Source organism: Durio zibethinus, chromosome 5 (genome assembly GCF_047325235.1).
Source record: "Durio zibethinus cultivar Kanyao isolate XHJ-2024 chromosome 5, ASM4732523v1, whole genome shotgun sequence".
Taxonomy (NCBI): domain Eukaryota; kingdom Viridiplantae; phylum Streptophyta; class Magnoliopsida; order Malvales; family Malvaceae; genus Durio; species Durio zibethinus.
The window spans coordinates 7,101,262-7,112,798 of NC_143166.1; the positions used below are offsets into that span (position 1 = coordinate 7,101,262).

At 28.1% G+C, this 11,537-nt stretch overlaps 1 protein-coding gene across 6 annotated transcripts; it reads left to right on the forward strand.

Moving 5' to 3' along the window:
• The first annotated feature begins 8,157 nt into the window (after nt 1-8,157).
• LOC111282155 (uncharacterized) lies at nt 8,158-10,779 on the forward strand. 6 transcript variants are annotated; one of them, XR_016342142.1, is made up of 6 exons: nt 8,163-8,502; nt 8,621-8,701; nt 10,002-10,125; nt 10,213-10,326; nt 10,432-10,471; nt 10,573-10,779. XR_016342142.1 is itself a non-coding variant. In XM_089760793.1 (5 exons), coding segments are annotated over exons 1-4 (465 nt in total). In that variant the 5' UTR covers nt 8,163-8,233; the 3' UTR covers nt 10,433-10,471; nt 10,573-10,779. The 6 variants fall into 6 exon arrangements, 4 of the variants coding, with proteins under 4 accessions (XP_089616918.1, XP_089616919.1, XP_089616917.1 ...); XR_016342141.1 differs by having other exon boundaries at nt 10,432-10,779; XM_089760793.1 differs by lacking the exon at nt 10,002-10,125.
• Nucleotides 10,780-11,537: the final 758 nt, after the last annotated feature.

The window sequence follows — 11,537 nt, forward strand, 5'->3', positions numbered from 1 at the left end:
AACACTTAGCCTTAGAGAGGTTGTTTAATTGTTTGCAAAATTATCTTTGATATACAAAGGTGGAAGAGAACAAGAGATGAGGTATCCTCTTGATATTGTAAGGGTAGAGGTTGCTATCTAAGCTTTGAGAAAAAGATAGAGATTTAGTACAAGATAGGCTTGTATCTTGTAAGAATTTTTTTTCAATTAGTGGATTGAAGCCTTGGTGTAGACAACCAAGAGAGAGGATGTAGGTGCCTTATGGAGAAAGTCCAAACCTCTATAAATCATTGTGTTTGATTTCTCTATCCCTATCTTCTTACAATTTATTGTTGTTTATATTTGATTTTAGGTTCATTAATTGTTATTGTTAGCATTATATTTTCATCAAAGTGCTTATTGTTTTAATTTCCATTCAATTATATTGAAATCATTTGTTTGGGAAGAATTTGGAGAAATCCAATTCACCCCCAATCTTGGATCACCATCTCACCTATAAAGCTAACAATTGGTATCAGAGCTTTGGTCTTTTTTTGTAGGTTTGACCACCTTGAGTAAAGATCCTATGGCTCAATTTTGATTTCAAGATGGTGAGAAAGTCCTAAAAGCTCTCATAGTTGATAAATTTATATTTTATGAATGAAGAAAGAGGATGAAGATGTTCATAATGGCCCAAAATTTTAAAGCTTGGAATGTGGTTGAAAAAGGGCTTGAAATTCCTTCGAATGATACAAACTATATGAAGCAAATAATAGATGATGCAAAGGTCAAGTGGATTCTCTATAGAGCTTTAGATGATTACAACTTCAACTTGGTCTCAAAATGCTCAACCTCAAATGAGATATGGAGAAAGTTGAATGAGCTATATGAAAGATAAATTTTCAACCAACATGCACCATATCTCATGGCTATTAAGGAACCAAAGGTAACCTCTAATTTTTGTGATTCAAACTCGTATACTTTTGATGAGTTATAGATGCTTACAATGATTTAGTAATTGAGTTTGAAAATATGCATTTCAAACTTAAGAAAATGATTTCAAAATTAAAAGTTGAAAATAAATTTTTAATGAATTCAAATAATGATTTGGTAAAGGAAAATGATAAATTGAAAATGAATCTTGAAACTTGTCAAAAGAGAAATAAAATGCTAGAAAAAGAGAATTTAGAATTAAGAAAGAAATTTGAAGTTTTCATAAATGAAAAACAAGAGCTTTTAAACAAAAGTTTAAGTAGTAAAATGATTAAATGTAATTTTTATAATTTTCATGGTCATACTATACATACTTGTCCTATTAGAAGAAAAGTTTCATTTAAAATTAGGCAAGTATGGGTTCCTAAAGGAATAAGAGACTTGCTCACTAACTCTCAAGGACCCAAAGTAATTTGGGTACCAAAAATCAAATGAGATTGTCTCTTGTATGTGTGCTAGAGCAATGAGCCATAATGTGAGAATAAAGATTGAATACTCTAGACACATAATGGAGATGGCTAACCTCTAAACTTTTATTTGAAGAGAATTTGAATTTGGTTACCTATTTTTGATGAAATTTGAATGTTTGATTAATTATGCAAAATTTGGTTAACATTGATTACAAGACATATGTTGTATAATCTTGAGAAAATGTGAGCTTGCATTCAATATGCATTTATTTTACTCTTAAGTATGTTTAAGATGCTTGTTGAAATTGTTTGTGGTGTTAAATTGCTTGAGTATACTTTTGTTGATAAATTTTTTATTGATTTGTGATTGTTAAACATACTTATATGATCATGATGTTTAAAATTGCTCAAATTTGTTTATAATGTTTAGATCTTGTGAATTCTTTAAACTTAATTGTGTTATACATAAGTGTTTTAACTCTTGATTTGTGATTTTAGAAATTAATGATCATCTTGTGCTTAAATCATAAATATTGATGTTTGATTGTTCATCTTTTAACTTATAAAATAATCTTGAAATATTATTTAATTATTTATCCTTATTAATTCAAGATTTATTTCTTCTCTTGTATTGATGAATTGAGAAACTTTATATGCTTACAAGATATACATCGATTCTTTGTTCATTTATGTTTTTGGTTAAGATATGTACTCATGTGATGATTGATTCAACTTGATCTTAATACTTGTGATTTGAAAGTGCTTAAATTGTTTATATCTTAATTTGTGAAATACCTTTGTGATATGCTTGCTTTTATGCTTAAATGTTTTATCTCTTGATTATGAAAGATATTTTGCAAAATATGCTTATTTTTGTACTTAAATGTTTTATTAATTTTGTGAAATTTTTTAGATCTTTGTGCTCAATTGATATATCTCTTGATTTGTGATTTTGAATATTATGAACTACTTGTTTGTAAATGAAATATGTTATTAGTTCATCTATTCCTCTTGTCAAAGGTATGCTTATATGATAAATATTATTTATCTTTACTTGACATGCTTGCAACATGACTTAAGTAAATAAATTTCTTATGATGCTTATTTTTAGCTTAAGTCATTGTTGATTATAGCCTATAATTTGTATAGACATATTTATGCTTTTGTGCTAAAATTTTCTTGAATATGTTTTTGATGATAAATATATCTTCCTTGAGTTTTTTAGTTTTCATATGGCCTAAAATTTATTTTGACATATTCTTTTATGATTTATTGAATTTATATGAATATTGAATATGTCTATTTTGAGTTCATGAATGATCTAAAAGGCTTGATTTTTGCACATTATATGAGAACTTTTGCTTTAGTGCCATTCTTATGCTATTTGATGCTTAACTTGATATATGATCTTTAGCTTAAATTTATAATTATATCTCCCTTGCAATTAACAACTTGTGCTTAGTGAATAAATTTTCTTTTACCTATAATGACTTAGAATATGAAATTATTTTCTAACAATTGGTTTAATTTTTATCAATTGATTTTCTTGGTGTTTCTAATAAAAATTTTTTGTCAAGAAATTTTTCTAAGTCTATGCTAGGAGAACTTGAAATGAGCATGAATGAACCTACATTTTTGGAATTTCAAGTGGAACAAGCAAAGCAAGTCATCTTCATCAATCAAGCAAGAATATCAAAGACTAGCTCAAATGATGCGGAATGGAGGATTCAAAGTCTCACTTAACTACGATGAGCACAACAACATAGCTTGACAAAGATGGAGATAATTGTATTAAGTCTATGCTATGTGCCTATAATTTATAATGTTTAATGCATGATTTGATAAATGCTTACTTTGATATGTGCAAAAATGAGATATCATGTTTGAATTTATAAACACTTTGCACAAATTAATCACCAAGCTACTTGATAGAATTTATCTTAACTTTGTTAAAAGCTTGGATTGATTAATTCACTTTGATTAATATTTATGCCTAGTTCTTGATTGCTTTGATCAATAGTTTTTATTGCACAAATATTCGTTTGAATCTTTGGACATAGATATGAGTTTAATAGATTGATTTCTTTGAACATGTTCATTGATTGAGTTCATTGAGATAGCATGTACCATATTGTGTCTAAAAGTTTGTATTTTTTTGGTATATTGTTATACATGTTTTGAAATGTTCTTGTATATGTTTGTGTGATTTTGTTTGAAATAAATATATGTTTAATTACTTGCATATGCTTAGATTAATTACATTGCTATACATTGAAATAATTTGGATTATAGTTGAATAATTATGCTTTCATTATTTCTTTGCTATAACATATGTGCTCATCATGTTTGGAGAATCATGCTTATATAATCTTTGTTATGACATGATGATAATTGAACTTCATTGCTCATTAGTACTTATGATTTATTATATACATATGAGCTTTTGGTTTTTGTTTGAACATGATAGCTTATGAAAGATTACTATTGTTATTTATGCATGTATTGAATGAATCTTTCATATGCTTAGAGATGTGTGCTCTACGAAAGTTGTTGAATAAAATTGTTAACAATTGATAACAATGGGTATCAAAAATTACTAAGGAATTTTTTTTTAAACTTTTATTGACACTTTTTTATGTGCCTATCCTTGATATAGCTTATACCTTTCATGCAAAATTGTGTGTGCCTTAAATTAATTAATCTTTTTTTAAAAAAAAAAAAGAGAAATTTTAGAATACAATTTTGCTTGATTTGTTTTATGATAACAACTGGTATACTTTATCATTACATATCTTTAACAATTGGTATCCATAACAATTGGTATGAGCTTATATGCATGTACTTGAATTTATGCTTAATTGCTATTGATGTTTTAGGTTCTAAGCACATCTTATCCTAACATGATTTATGAGTAGATTGCATATCATTCATTATCCTTTGCTCATAAATTTCATGTAGTAAATTTGATGACTTGTGCTAAAATGCTAAAATTGGATACACTTATGCTTTTGTGCTTGAATACATGTATGTGAAATTCATTGTGCATAATTAAATTGATTACATGCATTCAAAATACTCTTGATATTATTGGTATCAAGCATTTGTCCCATGCCTTAAATTAATCTCTTTTTCTTTTGAAATGACAAAAAGGGGGAGAGAGTTTAAAGATATTTCTTCTTGTATGTTTATTACAATTGATATAGGAGTTTAAACATTTGGTATAACCAGCATAAACAAAAAGGAAGAGAAATGTTTCATGAATATATTTGTTAATGATGCCTCTTTATGTTTATTTGCTCATTAATATGCTCATACATTTTTGCTATGACAAAATAGGAGAGAAATATCATATGGACAAATTTGCTTGTGCTTGACATGCATATGTTTGATTGTGCTTATTTGATATATTTAACTAACATATGTTTGTTGAGTTGTGTTAGATTAAGATGCATAAATTGATGGGGAGTTTTGCCATGTATTGCTTAAGGGGGAGTTTTTCAAAATGCTTTTCAAAATCTTAAATGTTTCAAAGAAAGTTTTTCATCAAGCAATTTTATCTTTAAGTTTTGTCATATAAAAAAGGAGGAGATTGTTAGCCTTGAATTGATCCTTATTTTGAAATGACAAAACATTAAGCTAAATAAGCTTGATCAAGATTTTGAAAAAGATTTATTTAGTACATGTTCTTAAGTTTATATTTTGGTACTAAATAAATAATATGATTTTTAAAGCTTAAACAAACCTTTCTTTATTTTCATATTTCTCAAACCAAATATATCTTTAAAGATTATTTATTTGAGATTAAATGAAAGTCCAATTGTTGTTTTAAAGTGAATTTATTCATTTTGGACTTAATACAATTTTAATAATATTGGTTTTGAGAAATAGATTATCTTAAGAAAGTTGTTTTACAATAACAAAGTTTCCCAACATTGAACTTGTTTTATTTTTCTATATTAATTCACATAGTTATAATATTTAAATTTTATATGGTTGGCAAGCTCTTTAAGTCTACTTTTTAATGGATCAAACAAAATTAAAATCTAAATTTTCTAAGAAAGATTTTGAATTTTTAATAGACACTCTGCAATTGTCAAAAAAATTACACAATGGATAATTTTGAAAATTCACTATAATTTGCACTCAATGAATTAGGTGATGAATTTTGATAGAAAGTACTTTAAGTCTAGTTTCTAAATCTTCAAACGGTTTGTAATTTGGATTTGTATAACTCAAGATATGATCAAATTAGTAAGTAGAGTACAAAATAGGAGACTACCAACTAGCATAGATAGGATCGATCCCCTCTAGAAAGGATCAATTACTTTTTCAAACAGAATGCTTCCAAGACTAAAAATTCAGAAAAGGGATTGATGGAGGGATCGATCACCCCATTAACCAATCAATCCCTTACAAAAATGGATCGATCGGTTAGGCTATTTTCAAGTGAAAAATGGTTTAAAACATGAACCCCTCAAACAAGAGATCGATTGGTTTTGGGTGCAAGCACACCAATGGCTACTTTTTCATGATTTCAACGGGAATTTCTTCACTCCAAGTTTCCCCAACAGCTACTTCTTCAATTTTTCTATAAATTGGGCACTCCAATACACCAAAAAGATTGATGAATCAAGAGAGCAAGAGTCAATAAGTTAAATTTTCATTCTCTCAAAAAATCAAGAGTTTTTGAAGCTTCAAAGTCCATATCTTTTTATTTATTGTATCCAAATTATATTTGTTGTTCATTCATTATTTTTTTATACTTAAACTTAGCAAACACTTAGTCTTAGAGAGGTTGTTCAATTGTTTGCAAAATTATCTTTGATATACAAGCGTGGAAGAGAATAAGAGGTGAGGTATCCTCTTGATATTGTAAGGGTAGATGTTGCTATATAAGCCTTGAGAAAAAAATAGAGATTTAATAGAAGATAGGCTTGTATCTTGTAAAAATTTTTCTTCAATTAGTGGATTGAAGCCTTGGTGTGGACAACCAAGAGAGAGGACATGGTGCCTTGTGGAAAAGGACAAAACCTTTATAAATCATTGTGTTTGATTTCTCTATCCCTATCTTTTTACAATTTATTGTTGTTTATATTTGATTTTAGGTTTATTAATTGTTATTGTTAGTATTATATTTTCATCAAAAGTGCTTACTATTTTAATTTCCATTCAATTATATTAAAATCATTTTTTTGGGAAGAATTTGGAGAAATCCAATTCACCTCCAATCTTGGATCACCATCTCACCTATAAAGTTAACATTATAGGATGCAAAAATAAGAATAATAATTTCACAATAAAAACATTTTTCATAAATAAATTTTTGAAAATAATTTTAAATATAAATAAAAACATACCATCAAAATAATATATACTTAATTGCTATCATTCTTTGAACAGGTGACGCGAGAATACTAATACCTTCTAGGAGTGAGAAAAAAATTAAAAAATTAAAAAATCAATTCGAAATTATAGTGCTCGATTCAGATCAAGTTTGGATATTAAATATATATATATATATATATATTAAGTTCAAATTGAATTTCGGAACGAGAGGTGAAAAATCGAAAAAAATAAATTGAACCAAGTTATATATTTTTCTTAGTTTTTATATATTTTTTAAATTTTTATAAAATAAAAATAATAATTTTATATCAAAATCTACTTAAGCATATTAAAATTTTATATTAAAATAATATATAAAAATTGAAAAATTAAAAACTAATACACCGAACTGAATTGAATAGATAAAATTTGGTTTGGATCGAATGAATGATCGATTTAGATTTAAATCGGATTTTAAAATTTCACAATATTATGTAATATTTAAAAAATTCAAACTAAATCCGATCCAAACCAAACCTCTATCACCTCTAATACTTTCATCTCTTACACGTAATCGTAATTACAAATCTAATTTTGATTTCGTAAATCAAAACATTTTCTTGTAAATCTTAATTTTAAGATTTTTATCGAGAGATGTTTTAGTTGATCAATTACACCCATTAAAAAAAGATTTTGAAGGTGACTTTGTAAATTTTTATCAAGTGTAGTGATCGAATCTCTAAACGAAAAATTATTATGACAAAAATAAAAAATAAAAAGTCAAGAAACAAGGAGCAAAACCAACCATCAAATGTAATAAATAATATACCCTTTTACTATTCTATAAAAATTAAAATATAACTTAAAAACGGCCGTCAAACTTAAAACTTATAAAAACTTGAGAAAATAAGACTACTTAGGGTGTCATTCTTATAATTTCTACTAACCTCATTAGTGAATTTAAGAATTTTACAAACAATAAATGAGATAATTTATATATATATATATATATGTGTGTGTGTGTGTTTTTCTTTTTTTTTTTATAAGAACAAAGTTCTACAATCGCTTTAGTCAAATTAAAGTTTTTATAATTTTAAACCTAAGATATATATATATATATATATGTGTGTGTGTGTTTCATTATTAGCACTACTTAACATTTCTTGTTTAGTGCCTTTAACATGACAAATATTTATTTTTCAGATCTCTCATTGGATATTTAGTTAGCGTTTGTTTGTAAACCATACTCCTTCGAATTAGTATTGATTAGTGCGAATATTAAATAATGTGAAAATTAATTCATTTTTTCATGTAAATATATTAAGTACCATGTTTGGTGTCTTATACCAACGTTTTTGTCTTAGTTATTTCAGATTAAAAAAAAAAAAAAGGAAGAAAGGAAATGGGTTGATAAATGTAAACGGCCCAAATCCAATTAATAGAATTTCGCCCCACCTGCCATTGTAGACTTGGTCTTCTAAAAGAAAATTCACAAGAAAAATCATAATAAATAGAAGAAAAAGAGTGAAGCCAGCTTTAAACAAGTGATGGAAGGTGAGGAATTCGCAGTGGGTTGCTTCCTTTCAATCAAGACAACTTTGGGTGACGAATTCGAAGCCCAAATCATCAGTTTCGACACCCTTTCCAACATCCTCGTACTTAAAGAGAAATCAGGTCCCAGATGGAACATTCGGCTGCTGAAGGCTAATTACATTAAGGAGTTCTCTTTATTGCGTCAAGGTGAAGATCCACTTGATGTCAACAAATGTTTTTTAGACCTTACTAGTCTTCAAGCAAGGGAAGAATCTGCTCTTAGGTAATTGATTTTATAATTAATTTCTCTAAAAACAGGATATCTAGGATTTTTGTCTTATCGAATTTCGTTGAGGTGATAGTTTTTTTCTTTTTTTTAAGTTTTTTTTTTTTGCTTGCAGGCAAGCAGATGCCGATTCTGAGAGGTTTGGAGTTGGTGTTACCAGTGAGGCACAGATTCTTTTTGATGCTTTGTCTAAAACGTATGTTCATTTCTTCTTTTCTTTCCCCAGTAATCAGTAATTGTATTATCTTATCTATGTCTAGGTTTTGAATTTAAGAGCAAACTCGCCTACTTTGGCGAAACTTTTAAGGGATTATTGTTTTTATTATAGTTTTTTTTTTTTTTTTTCATAAGTATGCGGATAGGAAATTGACTCTACTGTCTTGGGAATGTATCTTACATTTTTTGAACATCTTGAAAGCATAACACTGGCTACTTGTTAGGGATAAAGGTTATCCTGTTAAAGATGAAGGTTGGAATGAGCGGGGAGACGGAAAAATGGTCAAATTTGTGGGACAGGAGTGTAGAAAGAGAACCAATTTCAAGTGAGAATAAAAGCAAGATGAAGGCTTTTTAATGCAGGATTGTAGAACTTACTATGTGATAATCTGCCATAGTATTCACTTGCATAAACAATAAATTTTATTCTGACAGAAAGTATTGTGTTAAGTACCTTGAAGAAGAGATGAATGCTAATAGATTATGATGTAGTGACTTCACAGTTCATTACCGTAACTAGAGAGGGATTTTGTATTTGACATCTAAATGCATAAAGGAAACAGCAATAGTTAAATAAGGCTTTGTACTTTTAGGGTTTTAGTAATGTTTTGAATGTTATTAAGATGCCTCTAGTTGATGAATAACTGAGATTGTACTAAAATTATTATAATTGTTTAGTGCAACTTAGCTAATTTGGGGCCATTGTTATTATTGCTTAGGTAAAGGGAAGACATTTTCAAATGGCTTTTGTTGTAAATAGGAAAAAAGAAAATAAAGGAAGAAAGTGAAAAACAAAAGGGGGACAGGGCTGGGATTGTTGGGGGAGGGTTGGGGAGGAAGGCATAAGAGAGAAATAGAGGAGGGATTGGGAGCCTGGGGTAGGTGAAGAGCATCAGGATGCATGAATAGGTTTTGAGATCTTGCCATAATCACAATGCATGAAATTGACAAACCCAAAAGCCAACCTTTGATAATTACAAAACCATCAGTATATCTAATTCTAAATGAGCTAGGATTGTGTAAGATCTGCTTTTGTTCTTTTTTTTTTCCTCAATAATGAGTTAAAATGACCTGGGTTTAGAGGTATCTGATTTTTTCCCCCTTTCATTCTCCCAAAATTGCTGCATTTAAGATTCGTTCTGGATCTTTGCTTATGGACTGAATATCTGGGGGACTAATTTTTGTTTCTATGGGCTTCCTTGAAGTTTGTTAGGGTATTGCTCAGAACAATTATGTTGAAACCTTACAATTTTTACATTAACACCAATGCATATGATCAGGCTTCCTGTGCATTGGGACAAAACTGTCATTGTTGTAATGAATGACGTGCGTGTAAGCAGTCCATATCTCCCCGAGTCTGTTAGTGGAGGAACTCCTGCAGCCAATGAACGGGTGAAGAAAGTGGTAATACGCTCAAAAGGATCTCGCATGTCTTTTTTTTCTGAGAATATGATTATTATAACATTTATTTATGTTAATTTTCTTTTTCAGCTGGATTTTGAAAGGAAGAGGATGCAAACTTGTGGTACTAGTCCGCGATGAACTCACATTTGAGTTGTACAAAGGTTGGAGAACCCAAAAAAGTGCTATGATTGGTATATTATGGTAGTTATCTGACCTGACATTTTCATATTTTATTTGAAAGAATTTAAACAAATACCTGATATTGATTTGTTTGTTCTGATATCATGCTACCTCTACCTTTTTTAGATTGGCTTGTTGGTAATGAAGCCAGTACAAAGAGAGGCAAGTTGGTTATTCTTTGGATTTATTGGCAATTTTGCTTATAATCTATCCATACTTTCTTTTTTTTTCGTTTCTACCCATTGTGAAGATGAATGCTACAGGAAGGAAGATGAAAGTGGTATGGCGAAAGGAGAAAAAAATGAATGCTACAAGGAATGAGATAAAAAAAATAGTACGGAGTAAACTGATAAGTGGTGAAATAGTTTATTTTCTTATGACTGTAATAATTCAGTGGATTGATACAGTTGATTCGATTCTGAAAATTTCTCCTGAATTTGATTTGGTCAATGAATGTCGATAATTTAAATCCAATTCAAATTAATTCGTATATGGAATGATGCACGATTGATTGGATTTTAAATTTAATATTTTATCCTCAAACTTTGATTCTATAATTTCTCTTTATGAGAGCATTTTCAGTAAACGCATGGGCCCTCATGGATATGATAGAGAATCTCCAATAAGTCATACAAAGGTTAAAAGTAAAAAGTTTCGGAATTATAATTAAAAAATATTTAATTTTTTATTTTTTATTGTAGTCAGTTAATTTCTTGAATATTTATTTATATTTAATTAATTTTTTATTTGGATGAAAAAATTAATATCATTAATTTTTTAATTAAAATAAAATTTTATATGATATTAATAAAATATATAAAAATGTCACATTATGTAATTAATGAATATAAAAATAAAATAATAAAAAATAATTTTTCTTTTTTTTTTGACAGTTTTTTTAAGTGTTCAATTATTATGGTTTGAAAATTATTTGAATTAAATATTTTATTGATTGTAATAAAATATTAAAAATTTAAATGATTATTGAATTATAATTTCAGAGTATTTTTAACCTTTCAATCTCATTCTAACAGCTAAACAGGGGAAACACCTTCACGTTGCATGCCAGGGTTCTTGGATGTTAGAAACAAGACTTGTCATTAACGGCAACCATGACCATTCGTAAACCAACCAATTTGCTTTTAATAGCTTTGATTCATATTGCATAAACATATACAAATCTGAAGACAACTTTCTTTAATCAAATCTGAAAGATAAACAACACTTCAAAC